This window comes from Rattus rattus, chromosome 16 (assembly GCF_011064425.1).
Source record: "Rattus rattus isolate New Zealand chromosome 16, Rrattus_CSIRO_v1, whole genome shotgun sequence".
In the NCBI taxonomy this organism is placed as follows: Eukaryota; Metazoa; Chordata; class Mammalia; order Rodentia; family Muridae; genus Rattus; species Rattus rattus.
Genome location: NC_046169.1, coordinates 29,183,121 through 29,207,826, shown reverse-complemented (window position 1 = coordinate 29,207,826; position 24,706 = coordinate 29,183,121). Strand labels below are relative to the sequence as shown.

Genomic DNA, 24,706 nt, shown 5'->3' with positions numbered 1-24,706 from the left:
CTGGGATTAAAGGCACGTTGTCACCAATTCCTAACAGTTTAGGATATTTTTAATGTATTATTTTATGTGTTTGGGGGTTTGCATGTAGGTATGCATTCAGACAGGGTTTCTTATAGCCCAGATCTGTGACATATAGCCAGGGGTGACTTTCAATTTCTGATCCTCCTGCCTCTACTGCCCAAGTGCTAAGGTTACACCGGGGTGCTGCGAGGCTCCATTTATACAGTGCTGGGGGTTGAACCCTGGGCCGTGTATATCCTAGGCACTAGCTCTACCCACTGAACCACCTCTCAAGCCCGAGGACCCTTGTTTATATGCTCACTGGAAACTGAATTGTTTAGAAGCAAAGCAGTGACAATCCCTATGGTGACGGGACAGCCCCTGTTCACTCCCAAATTTGGCAGAAGGTGGAGTTTGTAGAGATGTCGAGGCCTCATCTGAGGGCCTGCAGAAGAGGGCAGGGCAGTCATGGAAGGATTTCTAGAGGAGGTAGCATTGGGCCTCCTCTGAAAGCTGTATTCAGTCCCTGCTGTGGAATTTAGGACACCCTCTGTCACTGGTCACTGGACGGGCAGTGCCTGCCTCTGCCCCTCCCTCTCACTGATTTCCAGAGCCTGGGGTGACGGAAACCGGATGTGGTGAGCAGAGAACAAGGAGGGGGAGGGGCTGGCTGGATGAGGGAGGGGAGTTGCCCTGGGTGCTCATGTTTAGGGGACCAGCCAGGGAAGAGATGACTTAGCAGCCAGGAAAGCCAATAACGTGGGCTTGTTACTCAAGGGAATCATGTCTTCTCTTAACTCTGTGGATTGGGGTGGGGGTGTGCCTGTGTGTGCAGGTCCTGGCCAGGTGTCACTTCTTAGATGGCATTCGCTTTCTCTTTAGAGATAAGGTCTCTCATTGTCCAGCTGGGCTAGGCTGGCTGGTCATTGAGCCCCAAGGAATCCATGCGTCTGCACCTTGGGATTACAGACGTGAACCACTGTTCTTGGCTTGCAGAGGGGTTCTGGGGATCTGAACCCACGTCCTTATGCTTGTGCGGCAAGCACTTTAGCCGTGGAGGCATCCCCCTAGCTCCTGTGTCTTCTGTGCCTGCAGAAGCTCCTCAAGCTGGAGCTGCCCTGGCTTGTTGCTCTGTTCAGTTCTGAGACCTCTTATCTCCATTTATTTGCCCAGAGTCTTCTGTTCTTGTTGAATGGACACACTATCTCCAGTCTCTGGGACAAAGAGCCAGGACCTAAACGTTTTCTTCTTTACATTACCTTGATTTGATAACATGACTTTTCTTCCCTCATACTGGATGTTTTCCCTTTTCGAAAGATTTATTTTACTTTCTGTGTACTTGTGTGCTGGTGGGAGAGTGCATGTGACAGCAGTTACCAGTGGGCGCCAGATACAAGGAGCGGAGTTAGAGGAATCCGGAACCAATCCATTCAGATGCTGATTCCTCTGTTTCTCTGGAAGAACAGAAAGTGCTCTTAACCACTGAGCCACCTTCCGAGCCCGGGAGGATTTCGTAAATAGCCGCTGAAGTCTGGTCTTGTGTTCACATTGTTTAAAAAAAAATCGAAAGTCATTGTGTTGTTGATCCAATCACTTTGATGGGACTTAACTACCAGCCTGTCACTAGAGGGCTCCAATCACATTCCTGTGAGAGAGAATGAGCCAGGGACAGCCGAGGAAACCCGCTAACAACCCGATGATGTGGGAGGGAAGAGCTGGCTGGTGAACTTGAATGAGACAGGCTCTTCCTGAGCTCGGATCTAACTCGATGTCCCCCTCCACCAGGTGAGATCAAGCTGGAGATGCCCAGCATCAGTGTGGAGGGAGAAGTGTCCGAGCTGGTGGCCAACCCGGAATTGGTGGAGACTTTGGAGCAGTGTGTGATCAACTGGCTGGGGCAGATCTCATATGCTGTGGACTCTCAGCTGAAGAAGAAGCCCCAGGTAGGACGTGCAGGGCTCGCATCACCGCCTTTGTTCGGGTGCTATCGGATCGCCGTCTGGAGTGACAGTGCTTACCCTGTCTTGGTCACCGTCCTATTGCTGGGAAGAAGACTCCAGAGGCTTTGATTATAGTTTGAGAGGCTTAGTTGATGACCATGACAGCACAGCAGCAGGGGGGCATGGTGCTGGAGAAGCAGCAGGGAGCTACATCCTGACTGGCAAGCAGAGAGAGAGAGAGAGAGAGAGAGAGAGAGAGAGAGAGAGAGAGAGAGAGAGAGAGAGAGAGGAAGAGGAGGAGGGGAGGGGAGAGAGGGGAGAGGGGAGGAGAGGGAGGGGGGGGAAAAGGGAGGGGGATGGGGACGGGGAGGGGAGGGGGAGGGGAGAGGGAGGGATTTCCCCGAAATCTGAGGCCGGGGGGACTCATTGCCTGGCTGTTTTAAGGAAAAGGACAAACAGGTCTGAGTGAGGGGGGGGGGGGAGGGAGAGGGAGAGGGAAGAGAGGGAAAGGGAGGAGGGGAGAGGAGGGGGAGGGGGAGGAGGAGAGGGAGAGAGAGGGAGGGAGGGGAAAAGGGGGGGGATGGGGATGGGAGGGAGAGGGAGAGGGAAGAGGGGGAGGGGGAAGGGAGGAGGAGAGGGGGAGGGGGAAGGAAGAAGAGAGGGAGAGGGGGAGGGGGAGGGGGTAGGGAGGAGGGGAGAGGAGAGGGAAGGGAAGGGAAGGGGAGGGGAGGGAAGGGGAGGGAGAGCTTGAGACACTGAGAATGGCTTGGGTTTTTAAAACCTCAAAGCCCACCCCCCACTCCCACCCCCGCAATGGCACACCTACTCCAACAAGGTCACTCTTCCCAATCTTCCTAACCCTTCTTAAATACTGCCACCCCCTGATGACTAAGCACTCAAATATCCAAGTCTATGGGAGCCCTTCTTGTTCAGATCACCACAGGCTAGCCCTCCCTAGCAACCAAGTCAACTGTTTTAAATAAAAAAGCAAGCTTATGTGGGGACCTGGTGGTCCAGGCCTTTAGTCCCAGCGTTAGGGAGGTAGAGGCAAGCATCTCTTCGACTTCAAGACCCCCCCCCCACTTGCTGGCTTCTTTTATGTCAACTTGACACAAGCTCGAGACAGTTTGGAAACAGGAACCTCAACTGAGAAAATGCCCCCAGTAAATTGGCCTGTGGGCAAACCTGTGGTACTTTGATTGAGGGTTGATGTGAGAGGGCCCAGCCCATTGTAGGTGGTGCCACCCCTGGGCAGGTTGTCCTGGCCGAACGAGATAGCAGACCAAGGAAGCTATGAGGAACAAGCCAGTGAGCTTCATTCTTCCCTGGCCTCTGCTTCAGGTCCTGTCTTCAGGTTACTGCCCCACTTTCTCCGGGATGGACTGTGCTGGGAAGCCATAAACTGATGTAGCCCTTCCTTCCTCGAGCTGATTTGGTCAGTGGTGTCTTATCCCAGCAGTAGACACTGCTCTACACAGTGAGTTCCAGGTCAGCCAGGGCTACCCAGTAAGATCTGGTTTCAAAAAAAAAAAAAAGAAAAGAAAAATCAAAACAAGATGATACTGAATGATACCCAAGGCTGAACTCTAGTCTACATGTGTGTGTGCATGCACACATACACACATGTGCACACACACATACTTTTCCTAGCACACAATCATGTGTACACACTCACATGTATATGCACATACACATGTTCAATGCACACACACATGAACACAAACACATGCTCTCTTTTTCTGTCATGAGCACATATACTCATGCACATATGTTCATGTTTATACGTGTGCACACATACATACGCATGCCACCCCTTGATGACTAAGCATGTACACACATGAACACATACATTCTCACAAGCACACACACATTGGTGTGTATGCACATGTGTACATATATCACATACTCTCACAAGCATAGATGCCTCATGCTCATATGTATTTACAAGCACACACATATACATATACACACATGTACATATACACACATACACATGTGCAATACACACATGATCACACACACAGAGACACAGAATAAAGAGAGGATACATTTCTCGGTTCCCGAACAGGAAGTCGCGCTTGCTTTAGGGAGTTTGCTCAGAGCACAGGCTGGGCCACTTTCTCTCCTGTGGGGTTGATGCTTTCTCCTTTGTAGTGTCAGTTTCTGCCACTGTTGGGGCACCAGGAAAGGCAGGGCTCTGTCTTGCATTCCCAGTAGGGTCCTGAGGTCCACTTGGATTGGACCATGCAGGATGAGAAGCCCACATGGAAACCCTCTACTGCCTTGCTTCTGTATGGAGCCAAGGCCACAGAGACAATGGCACTGTAGAAACGACCACGTGTCCACCCACATAACCGTGTGTCTCTGGGTGCTCACATCTCTCTCAGGGCAATGGTCCTCTGGCTGAAATCGAGTTCTGGCGAGAAAGAAACGCAACGTTGAGCGCCCTCTATGAGCAGACGAAGCTGCCATTCGTAAGGAAAGTCCTGGAGGTGATCAAAGAGGCGGAGTCCATGCTCACAGCCAACGTGCAGCCTGTCCTGACAGAGCTGTTCAAACTCCACATGGAGGCCTCGGACAACGTGCGCTTCCTATCCACCGTGGAGCGTCACTTCAAGGTACGGAGGACCGGTTGCATTCTGGGAAGCCAGCTTTGTGAGGAACTGCACAGATGTCATTTTTATAATTACATTTAGGTGGTTCTTACCTGTAATCCTAGGACTCAGGAGGTAGAGGCAAAGGATCAGAAATTCAAGGCCATCCTTGGTCATGTAGGAAGTTTGAGGCTAGCCTGGGCTACCTGAGTCCTGAGTCCCTTTCTTTCTCTCCCTTTCCCTCTCCCTCCCCCTGCCCTCTTCCAAGTCAGTGTTTCTCTGTGTAGCTCTGGCTATCCTGGTACTAGTTGTATAGACCAGGTTAGCTTCGAACTCAGGGATCCACCTGCCTCTGCCTCTCACCACACCTGTTGTTGTAAAAATATAAAAATAAAAAAGTATAGTTGTTTTTTACCCCGCTAGGTCCGCACCGCGGTGCCCCAAGATATCTGCTAGATATCTTGGCGGAAACACATCCCAGCCGCACACTTTCCTACACTCAAACCCTCACATAAAAGAACACACAACGCAATAATCTTAGCTCCAATTGGTAAGATATAATTGCCCACTTAAACATACAAAGCCCGGTACCATCCATCCCTTGAGATCATTAATAACAACCTGTAAATACACAGAGCGAGATCTTAACATCACCTGCCATGGCTTCTCACCCTCTCCTCTGTCTCTCTCGTCAGTCTCCTCCTCTTCCTTCAAACCTCTCTCCCACCCATCCTTCCTTCTCCTCCAATGAGAGGCCTCCTTCTATCTTATACCTGCCCCTCACCTGTACTTTACAGATTCAGTGGGGAGAAGGTTCTGGTGAAGTCACCTGATTCCTGAGTAAGTGACTAGGCAGCTGTCCTTGGGGCAGTGGAATTAGCATCAAAATACATATAACTCCAGGGCAAACCACAACACACACCAAGCTTTTTTTTTTTTCTTTCCCCCCTCGGAGCTGGGGACCGAACCCAGGGCCTTGCGCTTGCTAGGCAAGCGCTCTACCACTGAGCTAAACCCCCAACCCCGCTTTTTTTTTTAATGGGCATTTTGCTTGCACATTTGTCAATGACCTTGGCATTCATGATGCCCATGGAGGGCAGAGGAGGGAGTTGGGATCCCCCTGGAACAGGAGTTACAGATGTTTGCGAACCACCACACGGGTGCTGGGAATCGAATCCCAGTCCCCCTAACCACCAAGCCATGTCTCCAGCTCTTGCTGTATCCCCTTGAGGCATGGTCTCTCGTTGGCCTGGAGCTCAACCACATAGCTCAATCCCCGAGCCTCAGGAACTCCCCTGTCTGTGCCTCCCTGGGTGTGGGATGACAAGAGTGTGCCACCCACACCTGGCTTTTTAATCCAGGTTCTGGGGATTGAACTCGGGTCCTTGTGCTTCTAAGGCAAGCACTCACTGGCGGTGATAGCCCGTCAGTCCCAGTACCACTTCTATCCGAACTATCCGCAGCATTAAATTCAAACCTGTCGTAGTAATTATTTAATTTCAAATGGGGGGCAGGTTCTTTTTTTTTTTTTTCCCTTTTTTTTTTTTTGGGGCTGGGACCGAACCCAGGGCCTTGCGCTTGCTAGGCAAGCGCCCTACCACTGAGCTAAATCCCCAACCCCAGGGGGGGCAGGTTCTACTCCACCTTTGATCATTCAGTTCCCAGGTAAATGACACTTTACATTTACATTTATGATAAGAACCTTTACACTTATGATAAGCGTTTAAAAAATTTTAATTGGTTAGTTTATTTATTTACATGTCAAATGTTATTCCCCCTTCTCAGTTTCCCCTTTCACCTCCCCCTGCCCCTAGGAGGGTGCTCCCAGCCCACCTACCCACTCCTGCCTCAGTGCTCTAGCATTCCCTTATGCTGGTCATTGAGCCTCCACAGGACCAAAGGGCTCCCCTACCATTGATGTCTAACAAGGCCATCCTCTGCTACATATGTGGCTGGAGCCCTGGGGCCCTCCATGTGGACTCTTTGGTTGGTGGTTTAGTCCCTGGGCACTCTGGGGGGGGTCTGGTTGGTTGATATTGTTGTTCTTGCTATGGGGTTGCAAACCCCTTCTGCTCCTTCAGTCTTTACCCTAACTCCTCTGTTGGTGTCCCCATGTTCAAATCCGATGTTTGGCTGAGCACATCTGCATCTGTATTGGCCAGGCTCTGGCAGAGCCTCTCAGGGGACAGCCCCTGTCACCAAGTGCTTCTTGGCATCAGCAATAGTGTCTGGGTTTGGTGTCTGCAGATGGGCTGGATCCCTAGGTGGGACAGTCTATGATTGGCCTTTTCCTTCAGTCTCTGCTCCACTCTTTGTCCCTGTATTTCCTTTTCACAGGAGGAATTCTGGATTCATATTTTTTTTTTCTTTTTTTTTTTTTTTCCGGGGCTGGGGACCGAACCCAGGACCTTGCGCTTCCTAGGCAAGCGCTCTACCACTGAGCCAAATCCCCAACCCCTCTGGATTCATATTTTTGAGGTGGCCCCATCCCTCAACTGGGGGCCGTGCCTATCCACTGGATATGGTCTCTACAGGTTCTGTCTCCCTTTTGTTGGGCATTTCGGCTAATATCCTCCCAAGACTTTAAAGCACTAGAGCTGGGCAGATAGCTATTCTCTGTGTTGTTAGAATCTATTTCCCATCAATAGCCCTGAGTTATAACGTGCCATGTTCCATTTGGGCAGCTCTTAACTCCAATGGCCAGCCCCTTGTGGCCATGTTTTCTTTTATTTTTCTTTTTTTTTTCTTTTTTGGTTCTTTTTTTCGGAGCTGGGGACCGAACCCAGTGGCTGTTTTCTTAACTCATCTATCCCATGGTGCCTTCTTTCTCCATCTTCCTCTCTTCTCTCCCTCATGGTCCTCCTCAGACCCCAAGCCCAGAACTGAAATTCCACCCACCTCTCTTCTGCCCAGTTATCAGCTGTCGGCATCTTCATTCAATCTAATATTTAAAACATTTTTTTAAAGATTTATTTATTTAATGTTGGTGCACTGTAGCTGTTTTCACACAGACCAGAAGAGGGCATCGGATCCCATTCCAGATGGTTGTGAGCCACCATGTGGTTGCTGGGAATTGAACTCAGGACCTCTGGAAGAGCAGTCAGTGCTCTAACCACTGAGCCATCCCTCCAGCCCCCGAATGTTTTAAATTAAGAAGCAAGATCGAATAGCCTTACTTGATGTGCATGAGGATTCTCTCATCCCTGAGCGTAACCAGACCTCAGGGACCAGTATTTATTGTTACATAGCAAGAGCAAACCTTGACAAAACCTGTTACAATGGTCTACATGTACTTACCTTCAGCCCTTACACCGAGACCCCCAAACCCATTAAACACCGAGTCTCACCTCTGCCTCCCCCAGATCCCTGTGCATCACAAGAGTGCAGTCGTCCCCTCTCTGTCCCTTTGCACTTTGCTTCAGGGGAATCGAGCTTCTTCATAGAGTTGGACCATGCTGTGACCACATGTCAGACCATGCTATGACCACGTGTCAGACCATGCTCTCAGGTGTCCAAACTGTTCCTGTAGAGTTGTTTGTTTGCTTGTTCGTTTGAGACAGGGTTTCTCACTGTATCCCTGGCCGTCCTGGAACTCGCTTTGTAGACCAGGCTGGCCTTGAACTCATAGAGATCTCCCTGCCCCCCAAGAGCCGAGACTAAAGGCATGCGCCATCACCACCCAGCCGTTCCTGTGTTCTTAATTTTTTTTTAATTATTTTTTTTCTTTTCTTTTTTTCGGAGCTGGGGACCGAACCCAGGGCCTTGTGCTTGCTAGGCAAGCGCTCTACCACTGAGCTAAATCCCCAACCCCTATTATTTTTAACTGTGTTCCTGCATCTTTGTCTTCACGAGCATACCATGCTGTGTTGCGGTTTGAATGGAACTGTCTGCCGTCCAGGGGCTTATAGTACTGATGTTCTGTGAGATTCTGGAACCTTCGAGAGGTAGAGGTCTTCCTGGAGGAAGTAAGCCATGGGAGCAGGAAGTGCACAGCTCTGTTGCACCTGGACTTCCCAGGATGCACCACGCCACCTCTCGTTTGTATGATGGGGTTGTAATACTAACTTAAAAGACACGGAATTGCAGGTTCCTCCTCAGATCCGCAACCCCACCGGGCTCCTCATCTGCTTCCTGCTGCACTGATGAGTCAGCAAGCTTTCTTCCTTTGAAACCTTTAAAAGAAAACATTTTACGGGCCCGAGTGTTTGCCTGTGCATGTACCTGTGTACCGTGTGTGTCTCTGGTACCTTCAGAAGCCAGAAGAGGACATCAGATCCCTTGGGACTGGAGACAGAGATGGTTGTGGCTGCCATGTGGGTGCTGGGAATCCAACCCAGGTCCTCTGAAGAGCCATCTGTGCTCTTAACCTGGTGCCATTTCTCCATGCCCTGAGCTATCATTCTTACATAGTACAGGCCCACTTGCTTAGGGATGGTGCCACCCACGGTGGGCTGGGCTCTCTCCTCCATCAATGATCAACTAAGATAATTCCTGAAAGATACAGTCATGGGTCAGTTTGATTGAAGCAATTCTTGAATTGAGGCTTCTTCAGGTGACTCCAGGCTGTGTCATGTTGATAGCTGGCATTAATTAGGACAGTCACCGTTCTGGTGTATGGGTGTGTGACCGTCTTCTTGATAAAACCACTGTCTCCCATTTTAGTGGGTCAGGATGTGGGAAGGGTTCCTCCGGGGGCATCCATTGAGTTGCTGGGTGGTTCATGCCCTTCCAGAATGGCTTGCTTTCTTGCCTGCTCTTCTGAGTGTCCTTGGCTTTATTTCACGTGAAGTCTCAGAGGCCCGGCCTCTCTGGAGAGTGGGTCACCTCCCAGGCTGCTGATTGCGGGGTAGAATGATCACTCTTGACCTGTGGTGGTTACTTCCAGAAGACAAAGAGAAGGAGAAGGCTAATGGCTGTGCTTGGAAAAGGCCCTAACCTGGTGTGTGTGTGTGTGTGTGTGTGTTTGTGTGTGTGTGTGTGTGTGTGTGAATGAGAGAGATGGAAAAGCAGACAGAGAGAGGGAGAAAAGGAGGGAGAGAGACAGAGACAGAGAGACAGAGACAGACAGAGACAGAGACAGACAGAAAGGCAGACAGAGCTTAATTCCTGGCCTTGAGACTAAGTCCCTCTTCTATCCCCTTTTGCCCCCTCTGTGTGGCTTTGGCAGAACATCACCCACGGCTCCAACTTCCACGTGGTCCTGGACACCATTCCATCCATGATGAGTGCCCTGCGCATGGTCTGGATCATATCTAGACACTACAACAGAGACGAGAGGATGATCCCGCTCATGGAGCGAATTGCCTGGGAGATTGCTGAGCGCGTGTGCCGAGTCATCAACCTACGCACTCTGTTCAAGTGAGAAGAAGCCACAGGGCCCGCTGGGGTTCCCTTCTGGGAGTCCAGTGGCCCTGTGCAGCCTGTGCACGGCTCAGGGCTGGGCTGGGGCTCAGCAGTAGAGCAGGCGCCCAGTGTGCCAAGGGCCTGGGTTTCGTCTCCAGCACTGTAAAATAATTCACGGAGATTCTGATGCTGGCAGTATACTCTTGGGACTAGCCATCACATCAATCAATTTATGAGCACGGGACTGGAAAGATGGCTCAGCGATTAAGATCATTTGCTGCTCCTTCAGAGGACCAGGGTTCAGTTTCCAGCACCCGGGCAGCCGACAACCTCCTGCCCGGAAATAGAGCGCCAAGGGAATCTGCTGCCCTCTTCTGGCCTGCTTGGGTACTGCACTCACATGGACCTATACACACATATGCACATTAGTTTAGAATATATTTTAAAAGAAACATCATTTTTTCACTCCCAAAGAAGCCATGTGCATTTTAGCAGTCACTTCAAGCTTCCACCCTCTCTCTCTAAATCCCAAGGCCTGGAGATCATGCGGCTCAAAGTCATTTCTGGGTGATATTTTACTCAGCACGGAATCTCTGAGGCTTATCCACGATGCATGTGTCATTCCTTTTTATTATTGAATAATATTCCATCGTTCAAAAGTAACATATATATACACATATATATTTCATTTATGCAGCGGAACACACAATTCCATATATGATTACATTGCATAACACAATTATGTATGTGTATGATTTCTCAAGTTTAAGTTATTGATTTTTTTTTTCAGAGCTGGGGACCGAACCCAGGGCCTTGCGCTTGCTAGGCAAGCGCTCTACCACTGAGCTAAATGCCCAACCCCTGATTTATTTTTTAAAAGGTTTTATTTATTATGTATGAGTACACTGTAGCTGTCCCATTACAGATGGTTGCGAGCCACAATGTGGTTGCTGGGATTTGAACTCACGACCTTTGAAAGAGCAGTCGGTGCTCTTAACCACTGAGCCATCTCTCCAGCTCCCCCTATTGATTTATTTTTGAGACAGGGTCTCATTATGTAATTCTGACTGGCCTGGAGCTTGGTACGTGTAGCTCTGCCTGCTTCTGCCTCCCGAGTGCTGACTCACCACTCATGGACTATTTCATTTCTATCAGTGTGTATGGGTGTGTGTCTGTGCGACTACCTGCAGCAGAGGCCGAAAAAAGGGCATCAGATCCGCGTGGAGTTACATGCACTGTGAGCTGCCCGAAGTGCATGCTGGGATCTGAACTCTGGACCTCAGGACCGTACAGTCCACGCTCTGAGGAGCTGAGCAGTTTCTCCAGCCACACCTGTGTGATTTTGGCTGGGACTTTGTTCCTTAGTTATATTTGGAGAAACTGAGGCAGGGAGCCAGGGGATGTTCAGCCCTGGGCTTGGCCCCTGAGGAGGAGTAGCCTGTCACGTGTTCGGGGCAATGATTTTTTTTAAACTGTTTTGTATAAGCATGATGTAGAGTGAGTTCAGCTTCAGGCAGGGCGCGTGCCCTAGAATTTCAGCCATTAGCGTGACCATAAGACAGGCACAAAGCTACCTTTCCTCTTCTTCACGTGGTCGCCCACGCTTTCCAGGGAACTAGATTGGGTGGCTACTGGGCGTGGCCTGGGCCCAGTTCGAAGGCCATTTTGCGTCCTGATTGCAATGGCCTGTGAGGATGAATTTCCTGAGGATAAGACTCCTCCCAGACACCAATGCCCCGAGGGGATTGGGGGGAGCGTGGTTCAGATGTGGGCAACTGCGTCTTTGCTCAAAGCCTGGCCTCTCTCTGCTTAACAGGGAAAACAGAGCTAACGCCCAGTTCAAAACCCAGGAGGCCAAAAACACACTCAAGCTATGGAAGAAATCCTACTTCGATATCCGGGCCAAGATTGAGGCTTCCGGTCGGGAGGCACGATGGGAATTTGACCGGAAGCGGCTGTTTGAGAGAACAGACTATATGGCCAACATCTGCCAGGACCTCTCAGATATTCTACGGGTAGGAACCACCTCCGGGATGTGTATGGATTTGTCTAATGGAAGGACGCGTTCTGGCCTTTGGATGAAGGGTGCCATCATGCTGTCGGCCTGAAGAGCCCAGTAGAAAGAAACTATTGAAAGACAGATGTATAGAGTTCTAGAACATACCAGAATGTGCCACTGCACCCCCAGGTCTTTTGTGACTTTGCGTGCATCTAGGCTGTCTGGCCAGTGAGCCTCAGCGGTCCCTGTCTTCACCTTCCCAGTACTGGGATTACAAGCATAAGTCACTATGAATCAAATTCGGGTCCTCATGGCTCTTACTGACTGAATCATCTTCCCAGCAGGCTTTGCAACTTTTCTTTGGGCTCCGACCTCTCTCTGCATGGCCACCTCTGGAGCTCTCCTTGTCCTGGCTTTGAATCCATGTCTGGCCCCGTCTGGGGAGCCGGCTCTGTCAATAGTGCACTGCCGTAGCGACCATGAGGGTTCTGAGTTCAGATCCTTAGCCCCCATATCACAGCCTAAACTGAGAGTCTGCATAATCCTAGTTCTGGGGAGGTGGATCGCTGAGATTCAGTGACCACCAGGCATGATGAATACTAGAGTCCCAGGTTCAGTGAGAGACTCAAAAACAAAACCAACCAAACAAACAAGCAAGGTGAGATTCCCACAGGAAGGAGCTGGGGCTGTCTCTGACTCTTGCCTACTTGTGGGACCCTTTTCCTCCTACTGGATTGCCTTGTCCAGCCATGATGGGACACCATGTGCCTGATCTTATTGTAGCATGGTACGGCCATGTTTACTTGATGTCCCTGGGAGGTCTGCTCTTTTCTGAGGGGAGGTAGGGGAGGGTAGTGCGTGAAGGGGGGAGACTAGGGGAAAAGGAGGAAGGGGAACTGTAGTCGGGATATAATATACGAGAGAAGGATTAAACGAGAAAGACAGACAGATAGAGAACAGGCTAAGGCAAGCCGTGGAGAGCAAGTCGGCGAGCTGCTTCGGTTCCTGCCTCGAGTTTCTGCCTTGGCTTCATCACAACGAACGCATAAAAACCGGGTGAGGGGCGATGGGGGAAGTCACTTGACATCCACCTCGGCTCCTCCTACACAGCCCGTGCACACGCATGGGCATATACATGCCCTCACACGACCAAACAGGGAACCTTCTGGAAAGACAATGGAAACAGGACACCTTCTCTTCCTACATCTTTCTCCTTCGACTTGTCACTGCAGCGCATGGACCGTTAAAATCCTTTCTGTACATTTTATTGTTTTTAATCTTTATGACCTTTTTAAAAGAAAAGATGTATTTATTCTATATGAGTACACTGTAGCTGTCTTCAGACACACCAGAAGAGGGCATCGGATTCCATTACAGATGGTCGTGAGCCACCATGTGGTTGCTGGGAACTGAACTCTGGACCTCTAGAAGAGCAGTCAGGGCTCTTTAACCACTGGGCCATCTCTCCAGCCTGACTTTTTTTTTTTAAAGATAGGGTCTCATGTAGCCCAGGGTAGCCTCAGACTCTCTTTGTCATTGAAGACTTTGAATTTCTGATCCTCCCGCTTCCACGTTCCAACCACTAGAATTCGAGTTATAGCCATTGATAACTGATGTATGTGTGCGGGGGATGGAAGCCGGGCCTTCATGCGTACCAGGCAAGTGCCTTTACCAACTGAGCCACACCCCAGCCTCAGTGCATCTTTATATGGAGCAAAGTCAGCAGAAAATCCAGATATAAAATTGATGGGCGTGGCGGTGCCCACTTTCAGTCCTAGGACCAGAGAGGCAGGGGTGGGTGAATCTTGGGCTAGCCTGGTCTACCTAGAGAGTTCCAAGCCATCCATGATTACATAGGAGACCCTGTCTCAAAGTAAACAAAGCCCTTCGTGCTGACGTGGAGTCACAGGGACAACAGGCATGCGTGTGCAAACACATTTTAGCATGGTTGACAGAGTGGAGACCCACACAGCGGGTTAAGCTGTTTTTATTTCGTGTCCTACCAACACCTCCTCCCCACCTCAGCCTGGTAAAGCTACCAAGACCTCTGACTCACCTTCTCTCTGGTGTCCTTGTATGATAGATGTCATATTTGGCCACCATTCACATGGGAAGCATCCAGAATGAACAAGATACAGAGGGTTATGAACTGCCATATGGTCGGTGGGAATCGAACCCAGGTCCTCTGTAAGACCCTCCAGTGCTCTTAACCACTGAGCCATCTCTCTCGGGCCCCGGGGCCTCTGAGTCTTATCCTGTGTGTATGGGCGTAGTACCCAAGGTCTCAGTACGGGGACAAGGTTGCCTGTGGGTTGGGACTCTTGAAGCGCTATCTGTTTACGATTCGAATGTTCAAGGTAAACCCAAGGATGCTTAACCCCCTTCCATTCTGTGCCCCGCTACCAGGTCTTGGAAGAATTTTACAACATATTTGGCCCAGAGCTCAAGGCTGTGACAGGGGACCCCAAGAGAATCGACGATGTCCTTTGCAGGGTAGACAGCTTGGTCGCCCCTATGGAGACTCTGAACTTTGACCCCTTCAGCATCAGGTCCGCCCCATACTGGAAATACGTGATGGAAGACTTCAAGCTTGAAGTTCTGGCAAGTGATCCAAGCATCGATTCGACCATAGAAGCAGAGGCTCCTTTAAGGATGCGTGTGTGGGGTTGGGGATTTAGCTCAGTGGTAGAGCGCTTGCCTAGCAAGCGCAAGGCCCTGGGTTCGATCCTAGCTCCAAAAAAAAAAAAAAAAAAAAATATCGTGTGTGTGTGTGTGTGTGTGTGTGTGTGTGTGTGTGTGTGTGTGTGTGTGTGTGTACATGTGTGTGTGTGAGTGTGTGTGCATGTGTGTGTGCATGCACGTGTGTGCATGTGTGTGTGCATGTGTGTGTGTGTGTGTGTGTGTGTGTGTGTGCGCGCGCGCGCGCGAGTGTTGCATGCATCTGTGTACTCACTCAGAGGCCAGAAGAGGGTGTCTGTCCTGCTGGGCCACACCCCACATACTTCTTTGAGGCAGTGTCTCTCCCTGAGCCCAGCCTCACATTTTCTCCCTGAGGCTGAAACCTAGCAATACTCCTGCCTCTGCCACTGCCCTCAGGGCTCGGGTGGCAGGTGTGGGTCCTGGGGTCCCCACATAGCTCCTCATCCTTTCGAGGCAAGCACTTTCCCAACTGAGCCATGCCCCAGCCCACGAGAGTTTCTCTGACTAGAAACCAGCTTTCATTAATACACAACAGAGCCCCATTCCAAGCTTCTGAGCCCCCTCACCCAGCTTCTTGGCAAGACTGTGACAAGCTGTAGCCTTTTCTTCCAACTTTTTCTGTTTTTTTTTTTCTCTTCTTTTGTTTTCTTTCTTTCTTTTTTTTTTTTTTTTTTTTTTCCCCCAGAGTTGGGGACCAACCCAGGGCCTTGCGCTTTGCTAGGCAAGCGCTACCACTGAGCTAAATCCCCAACCCTTCTTTTGTTTTCTTTTCCCTTCCCTCCTCCTCCTTCCCCCCTCCTCCCTCCTTCCCTCCCACCTCCCTTCCTCTAACTTTCCTTCCCTTTCTTCTTCCTCCTCCTCCTCTTTCTTCTGGCAGGTCATTGAGAAAGAAGCAAAACATTTCATTGACGAATCTTTCAAGACGCTTCGCTCGGCGGAAGCGGCCTTCGACATGCTGCTAAAATTCAAACATATCCGATCCCGGGAAGCCATCAACCGGCAGATGATGATGAAGTTTAACGACATCCTGGCACAGTACTACAAGGAGGTGACTACAGGGGACCATGGCTACCCTGGCAGTGAACACATGACCACAGCCCAGAGACACTCCTTTTAAAATGACCGCCAGCCAGTGATCACCTCTAGAACAGCTTTGTGGATTTCCAATAATTCAACCCAATCAGGAACTCTTAGATAAAAGAGATTAGAGGGTATAAGAAAGAAAGAAAGAAAGAAAGAAAGTAGTTGTCTTTTTAAGATTTACTTATTATTGAGTACACTGTAGCTGTCTTCAGACACACCGGAAGAGGGCATCAGATCCCATTACAGATGGTTGTGAGCCACCATGTGGTTGCTGGGATTTGAACTCAGGACCTCTGGAAGAGCAGCCAGTGCTCTTAACCACTGAGCCATCTCTCCAGCCCCCGAGAGTAGTTGTCTTAGTTAGGGTTTCCACTGCTGTGAACAGACATCACGGCCAAGCAACTCTTAAAATGGCAATTTAATTGGGGCTGGCTTACAGTCTTAAGAGGCTTAGTCCGTTTACCATCATGGCGGCTGGAGAAGGAGTTGAGAGTTCTACATCTTGACCCAAAGGCAGCCAGGAAGAGACCGACTTTTCCTGCACGGGGCAAAGCTTGAGCATCAGAGCCCTCAAAGCCCGCCTACCTCGTGATACATTTCCCCCCATAGGCCACAATTCCTAATAGTAGCCCTTCCCATGGGCTAAGCAAATCCAGACCCCCACAGTAGTAAACACTAAGCTAGCAGTAAGACTGTATTCTCGTTTAAATCTCCTGGCTCCCCACATACAACAGTGCTGGGATGGACCTGGGGGTGGGGCTAAGTAGGGGGGGCGGGGATCAAGGCTCTGTCACACCTGCCTCATATTTGCACCCTTCAGTCCTCCTCCCTGCCTGGCTGGCAGGGCCTGGGAGGCTGACAAGGGCACCTGTTTGCTTTTCAGATTGATATCGTTAATAAGATCTTTGAGCAGAACCTGGACAACCCTCCGCTCTACAAGAACCACCCTCCCGTGGCAGGCGCCATATGCTGGGAGCGGTCCCTCTTCTACAGGATCAAGCACACCATCCTTCGGTTCATGGAGGTCGAGGAACTCCTGGACAGTGAGAGGGGCCAGGAGGTATGTCACCGCCTCTAGCGGCTGCGTGCGCCATGCGCTCCTTCTTTAGCAGGGTGACTGCCACCTCAGCTGGCCAGTGGCATGCCCGTGCTTGCAGACACCCTGTTTCTTGAGCCTTCATATCCTAGGTTCCTTCTTGCCTTCTCTTCCAGTCTCAGAGCTTAGGAGGCCTGCCTGCCTCTTCATGGATTTGAGCTTGTTTTGAAGGGTGACCACCGTCAGCTATCTGCCTTTCTGCCTTTCTGCCTGCCTCTCTGTCTGTCTGTCTGTCTGTCTGTCCAACTGCCCATCTGTCTGTCCATCCGCCTGCCTGCCTATCTCTCTCTCTCTCTCTCTCTCTCTCTCTCTCTCTCTCTCTCTCTCCCTCTTTCTCTTGGTTTTGATTTTTTTTTTTTTTTGAGACAGGGTTTCTCTGTGCAGTCCTGAAACTCACTCTGTAGACCAGACTGGCCTCAAACACGGAGGGAGATCTGCCTGCCTCTGCCTCCCCAGTGCTGGGATCAAAGGTGTGAGCCCCCCCCGCTGAGACAGTCTTAAGAAGCTTAGACTGACTTCAAACTCACTATTTAGTTGAGATGACTTTGGACTCTTGATTCTTCTGCCTCTATCCCCTGGGTCCTGGGACTAGAGATGGCCGGCACCACAGCTGGCTCCTGTGGTTCTCTCTCGGGGTGGAACCCTGAGGTTTGTGGCTACTAAATAAATGCTTGACTAACTGAGCCGCATGCCCACCCTATGACCGTTGTCATTTTAACTCTAGGCGTCCCTTCCTCCAGAGCTTTTTGTTTGTGGTAAAGCAGAAGATGATAGACATTTTTTTTTCCCTCTAAAAAACTTCAGAATTTGGGGCTGGAGAAAGAGAGAGAGAGCGCGCTCAGAGGTTAAGAGCAAATCCGGCTTTTTCAAGGGACTTGATTTGGATTCCAGCTCCCACATTGGGTGGCTTACAAACACATGTAACTCTTGCTCCAGGGGATCCAATCCCTCTGGCCTCCACGGGCATTCACACTCAGGTGTGCGTGAACATTCACATACACGTAATTAAAAATTAAACATCTTTTTTTTTTCTTTTCTTTTTTTCGGAGCTGGGGATCGAACCCAGGGCCTTGCGCTTGCTAGGCAAGCGCTCTACCGCTGAGCTAAATCCCCAACCCCAAAATTAAACATCTTTTAAAGATCTGTATAGTGTATATCAGAGGGTCACATGATGTACGCTGCCCCATCAAGCCAAGGAAGCTCCTCTTGGTGACACACGGATGGACAGACGTGACTTCCCAGTTCTGGCTGCTGTGTGTGAAGTCTGCACAGTGTTCACGTGTCACATGTTCACGAAAACATTTGTGATTTTTTTTTTTTTGAGGCAGAGTCTTGCTTCACAGACCAGGTTAGCCTGGAATTTAAGCCTCCCATACATCCCCTAGCCTGAGAGCTGAGATTACAGGTGTGGGCCAGCACCGCCCTGGCCTCCTTTTTACTTCCTCTTAGCCATTTAATATGTTTGATGTTGTATTTATTTATGCATTTCTGTCTGTGTGAGAGTTTGCATACCTCGGTGTAGGTGCCTGCAGAGGGCAATCAGATCCCCTGGAGTCTGAGTTACGGGTGGATATAAGCCGCTCTGTGGGTGTTGGGAGCTGAACCCAGGTCCTCAGGAAGGACAGCAAGTGTTCCTAGTTGCCGAGCCTTCTCTCAAAACACATCTAAACCTTTCCTCGTGCGCAGACTATAGTTTGCCGCTCTGTGCTACACCAAGCTTGGTTTTCAAGTCAAAAGACCTTGAGCAGACCCCGCTACCACCCGGCCACCATGTGTGAACATTTTCCAGAGCGGTGTTACAGAACACTCCAATGCACACGCACGCACGCATAAAAAGAGACGGGGTTGGTAGAGAGAGGAGAGCAAAAGGTGTCCGTTTCCGGGACAAACGTGACGGGTGCTCCAATCCCCGGCTAGGTGAAGCAGAGGTACCTGGAGGTGGGGAGGAAGATGAAGGAGTATGAAGATGTGAAGTACGAACATTGGAAAGAGACCACAGAGCAGAGCCTCCCGAACCTCATGAAGAAGAGCCTACTCACCAAGGTGCGCCCTTCCACACTCCCCACAGAGCAGGGCAGGCTGCCATCCTCGAGGGGATGGAAAGGGAGCAGAGGTACCAGCAGCAGCTACACTGACCCCTTGAGCACCTTCATCCCCCGCCTTTTAAAAAGATTTATTTATTTCATGTATATGAGTACACTGCAGCTGTCTTCAGACACACCAGAAGAGGACATCGGATCCCATTACAGATGGTTGTGAGCCACCATGTGGGTGCTGGGATTTGAACTCAGGACCTCTGGAAGAGCAGTCAGTGCTCTAACTACTGAGCCGTCTCTCCAGTCCCCGAATAAGTCTTAAAATAGGACACTGGGGAAATGATGCCTAAGGTTGTTCTCTCCCCTTCACACGGATGCACACATGCATGTACCTCCTGCATACTTGCACATATGTGCACACATTAAAAGAATAATCGAACGGGCTGGACGACAGTCGGGTGCGTGTGTGTGTGTGTGTGTGTGTGTGTGTGTGTGTGTGTGTGTGTGTGTGGTGTATATTAGACAATAGCTTATAGGAGCCAGTTTTCTCCTTCCTCTGTGAAGTCCCAGAGATTGAGCACAGGTTATCACAGAGCCACCTTGCAGACCCACAGACAACTGGTTTTAAATGTCACCTTTTGTCACCCTCTTTCCTGGCCTTGGTCCTGACACGTGGCCACCACTCAGGAGGCCAGTGCCTGTGGATCTGGCAGTTTACATATGTTGCCCCTGAAACTCTTCCTAGCAAGTAATTTCTCTGTCACCATGAGGGCCCGTGTACCTTGGGGAGATGGGGTTTTCAAGGCCTTGTTTCAGGGGTGTTATTTAAAAAAAAAATCTTCCAAGAAACAGAACATGTAATCCACTAGTTCCTGTCGGTGCCCACCCACTGGGAAAAGGGCCTACATTGCTCTTTGCCGGGTTTGTGCGTAGTTGTTCGAGCAATGACAGACAGGCATTTCCAAGCTGTGTACCTTCTCTTCCACAGAATACCATCACATCTGAGGACTCGGCTGTCGTAGACAGGGGAACCATGTTTGTCATCAACTTCTCTCCCATTCTCAGAGAGATTATTAACGAAACCAAGTACTTAGAGCAGCTGGGATTCACTGTCCCTGAACTGGCGAGGAATGTGGCCCTCCAAGAAGACAAGTTCCTCAGGTGACAAGATGATTCTTCAATCAGAGGGGACTGTTTTGGTCTCAGGGCCTCTTGACACTCTTTTGATGTTGTATTTAAGTGTGTGTGTGTGTGTGTGTGTGTGTGTGTGTAGCCCAGAGGTCGACCGTGGGCATTCCCCTCAGGCACGGCTCCGCTTGTTTGTCAAGGAGAATCTCACTGGCGTGAGGCTCACTGGGTCAGCTAGGTTGGCTGGCCCGTAACTCACAGGGATCTGCCTGTTCCCACTTCCCCAGGGCTGGCATTACAAAGGTGTGGAACCGTGCTCAGTTTTATGTATGGGAGCTGGGGGTCTGAACTCAGGGCCTTGTGTTTGCAAGGAAAGCAACTGTATCAATGAATTTGCCTCTTTAATGTCACCACCTGAAGCTCTTAAAGGTAATTAATAAATATATACCATATATAGTATAACATATAATAGACAATATTAATATATTACATCAATAATTGTATATCACATATCACATTATATACCATATACCACATACTATATACCATATATACCAGATACCATATACTATCTATCATATACCATATACCACATACTATGTATACTATGTACCATATACCATATACTATATACCATATACACCACATATACCATATACCATATACATCATATACCACATACTATATACCATATATACCATATACCATATACTATCTATCATATACCATATACTATGTACCATATACTATATACCATATACCACATATACCATATATACCATATACTATGTACCATATACCACATATACCATATATACCATATACCATATACTAGCTATCATATACCATATACCATATACTATGTACCATATACTATATACCATATACCACATATACCATATATACCATATACCATATACTATGTACCATATACCACATATACCATATACCATATACTATCTATCATATACCATATACCATATACTATGTACCATATGCTATATACCATATACACCATATACCCTATATACCATATACCATATACTATATACCATCTATCATATACCATATACCATATATTACCATGTTATATACTATATACCATATACTGTATACCATATATACCATATACCATATACTATCTATCATATACCATGTACCATATACTATATACTACATATATATTTGAAACATTGAAACAAGACCTCCATGTAGAGTTGGATGCTGTCCTGGAACTTACTCTATAGGCCACTCTGGCTTCAAACTTGCAGAAATTCTCCTGCCTGCCTCAGCCTCCCCCATGCTCAAATTAAAGGCACACGCCGCTGTGTCCAGCTCATTTCTTTAAAAAGTATTATTATTATATTTACAGTTTCACTTATGTGTGTCCCTGTCCACTCTCACCCCTGCCCCCTCCCAGCCCCATCAACCCTCCCCACTCCTCACAAATCTCCCTTGCACATTCACATCTCTCTGTATCGTTTTGTGACCTGAAGTCAGCCAGGTCTGTGGGACTGAGGGCTGGAGCTGTTACCGGTCAGAGCCTGGTGGGCTCAGCACAAGGGTCTGTGACGAAAGGTGGTGGTTACCCCACCCTCAGTCTAGCCACAGGAAGCTTTAGCAATGGAGGTGTGCAACTAGCAATCCTGATCACACCAGGAGTCAACGCAAAGCAGTGGTTCACACGTGGAATTGCTCCTCTGGGCGCAGGACGTTAGCAGGCCCTTCCCCATGGATGTGACAGCTACCCCTATGATGCCGGGGATGCTCAGGCCACTCTCTGGCCCTGAGTCTCAGCCCCACACACCCTCTGCAAATGTTCTGATGGCGGGCACTGGCAAGCCAGGCCACTGGGGACATGTTACTGCAGTTCTTAAGGTCACGTCCTACCCTGTATCTCTCACTGTCCCCTGTGCCGGGCACTCAGGTACACAGAGGGAATCCAGCGCATGCTGGACCACTACCACCTGCTGGTCAACACGCTGAACGAGGCAGAGAGCGTGCTTCTAGATGACCACTCCCAGGAGCTGCTCCGGGTGTTCCGGTCTGGGTACAAGAGGCTGAACTGGAACTCACTAGGTAACGGCTCCTAGTCACCTTACAGCGTCTTTTACAGTTATTTCTCACGTGTGGGGACGGTATGTGCATGTGCGTGTGCAAGAAGTAATCATGCAAATGTGCACATGTGTGGGTGCGTAAGTAAGCGTGACCTGTCACATGGTCGCTTTGAGGCGGAGACTCTCAAAGCTCCAGGGGCTGGCTGTTTTGGCTCAGCTGGCTAGCTAGCCAACTCTGAGGGTCTGCCTGTCTCTGCTCAGAGTGCTGGGGATTGCACAGCCTTGTCCAGATTTGTATGTGGGCACTGGGAGTTCAAACTCAGGTCCTCATGATTACAGAGCAAACTCTCTTATCCTATAAGCCACATGCCCAGTCCCTAGAGAGACCTTATATAATGATCTTTTCCTGTAAAACCCAAATATCACAATGGGTTAATATAAACTACTTATAAAAGTGTGCACACATATACACACAATCATACACACACATGCACATAGAAATTTGCACACACACAGATGTACACACATACATGGGTGCACACAATTATACACATGCACATGTGTGCATGCATACACACATATGCACATATATGTACACACAATCATACACATATGTGCATGAACATGCATATACACATGCTCACATTTATGGACATGTATGTACATGTTCAAGCACACCAATGTAAACACGCAGATGTCTGGGGATGCAGTGAGACTCACTGTTTGTTTGTTTGTTTTTCTTTTTTCTTTTTTTTGGAGCTGGGGACCGAACCCAGGGCCTTGCGCTCGCTAGGCAAGCGCTCTTCCGCTGAGCTAAATCCCCAACCCCGAGACTCACTATTAAGCTTGCAGAGGATGTGCCCTGGCCTCTTGGTGCCAGGCCTTCAGGGGCTGAGTGGTTCTTATTCACCTCTCAGTCAGCACAGCTGTGGGAACGGGGTCTGTGAGCTAAGTGGCTTCACCACGGGTGTCGACAATGGGCGGGGGCCAGGCACGGCAGAGATGGAACCGAAATGCTTTCTCTTCTCCAAAGGAATTGCCGACTACATTACTCGCTGCAAACAGGCCATCAGCAAGTTTGAGTCTCTTGTCCACCAGATCCACAAAAACGCCGAGGACATCAACTCCAGGCTAACGCTGATCGAGTCCATCAACCTCTTTAGGTCCCCAGTCACCAAAACGGAGGACAAGCTCCCAGGTAGGCCTGGCCTCTAGCTTGTCAGCCATAGAAGGAAGGAGAAGCCTGGTGGTCACCATTCTCTGTTGGTCCCACATTCCGTGACTGGAATAAACTGGTCTAACCACCCCAGCCCTTTACTTGACGTCTGGTGGCAATGTCCCGCCCTCTCCCTTGTCCTGCGTTACTTAATCGTTTTACAGCCATGACCACAGCTTGCTTCAGTTCTGGGCTGGAAACAGGGCCTCTCATATGTTCAGCTAAGTGCTTTGCCACCAAGCCAGGCCCAGCCCTCGGGCTCTTTACTGTGAGAAAGACAAGGTCTCCAGGCTGGCCTCGAACCCACAGAGATCCATCTGCCGACCTCTGCCTTTTGAGTGCTGGGATTAAAGGCCTGCACCACCATACCTAACTCAACCATCACTTTCCATCAGTAATTTTGAAATGCTTCTGTCAATAACTTCTTTTTTTTCTTTTTTCCTTTTTTGTTGTGTTTTTTTTCTTTTCTTTCTTCTTTTCTTCCTCCTCCTCCTCCTCCTCCTCCTCCTCCTCCTCCTCCTTCTTCTTCTTCTTCTTTGGCTCTTTTCAGTTTATTGCATGAAGGAGTGACACTAGTCCAAGTTAAAAGCGGACCCCAAATGATTACATTATATAAGCTGTGAGGTTTTTAAACTTGTGACAAGGGACAGAAGGGAAATTCTACTCATTGCAAGGAAACCCTCACTTAAGCTTCAGAGAGCCATGAGCACTTAAAACCCAGGAACCTTCAGCTGATGGTCCTTACCCAGTCCAACCTCTATCAGGAACTGGCTTATGTTCTTGCGCTGGTCACCCTGTAGCTAAATTACGACTCCATATTCCGGATGCTCAATTACAGTGCTATCGCAGGCAAATTTCTTCTTAAAACACCTTCACTGGCTTCTTTTTATTGTAAGCATCAGCGATCCCTTGAACAGTTGTAAGGGTCTTCCTGCCATTTCTCTGTTGAATTCTTATATGGATATAATCCTCAGTGCCAGCAGGAAGCAGGTCCTCATCATTTCTTGCATCAGCAAAAGGGGTGAAAGAGTGGAGGTTCTGGATAGTGGACATACGATACGATTCTTTTTCCTCGGTGGAAACAGCCTGTGGAAGGCGTCTGCAGGAGAAGGCGGGCAGAGAGTAGGGGGGGACGGAGCATCAGGAATCCAGGGGCTCGAGGGGGAGGCAGTTGAGTCCTTGGCTCAGTGACTTGGCTTCGTTTTCTTTTCTGAGACAGGGTTTCTTTGTGTAGCCCTGGCTATCCCAGAACTAGTTCTGTAGATCAGGCTGGCCCCAAACTTAGAGATCCACCTGCCTCTGCCTTCGGAGTGCTGGAATTAAAGGTGTCTGCCATCACCACCCACCTAGCTGCCTTATTTCTTTTCTTGAGATGGGCTTTAACTCTGTTGCCCAAGCTGGCTTTGAACCTGCCATCTTCCTGCCTCAGACTTCCCAGTGCCGGGATTGCAGGAGTGCACCTCCTACATCCGACTGTATGACTTTGTTAACAGTCAGATAAATTCTATTTTATG

The 24,706-nt window shown here is 49.3% G+C and overlaps 1 protein-coding gene and 1 pseudogene across 1 annotated transcript in view; one reads left to right on the top strand and one right to left on the bottom strand.

Annotated features, from left to right (window-relative positions):
- The window catches only part of Dnah10 (dynein axonemal heavy chain 10), a 121,923-nt gene that overhangs the window by 9,345 nt on the left and 87,872 nt on the right, over nt 1–24,706 (top strand). The window contains 11 exon segments of the mRNA XM_032886496.1: nt 1,786–1,943; nt 4,328–4,558; nt 9,702–9,892; nt 11,694–11,892; nt 14,283–14,477; nt 15,454–15,624; nt 16,543–16,719; nt 18,673–18,798; nt 19,780–19,952; nt 21,847–21,998; nt 23,010–23,174. Of these exon segments, the coding sequence (XP_032742387.1) occupies nt 1,786–1,943; nt 4,328–4,558; nt 9,702–9,892; nt 11,694–11,892; nt 14,283–14,477; nt 15,454–15,624; nt 16,543–16,719; nt 18,673–18,798; nt 19,780–19,952; nt 21,847–21,998; nt 23,010–23,174 (1,938 nt within the window).
- Nucleotides 23,903–24,245, bottom strand: LOC116885943 (annotated as a pseudogene).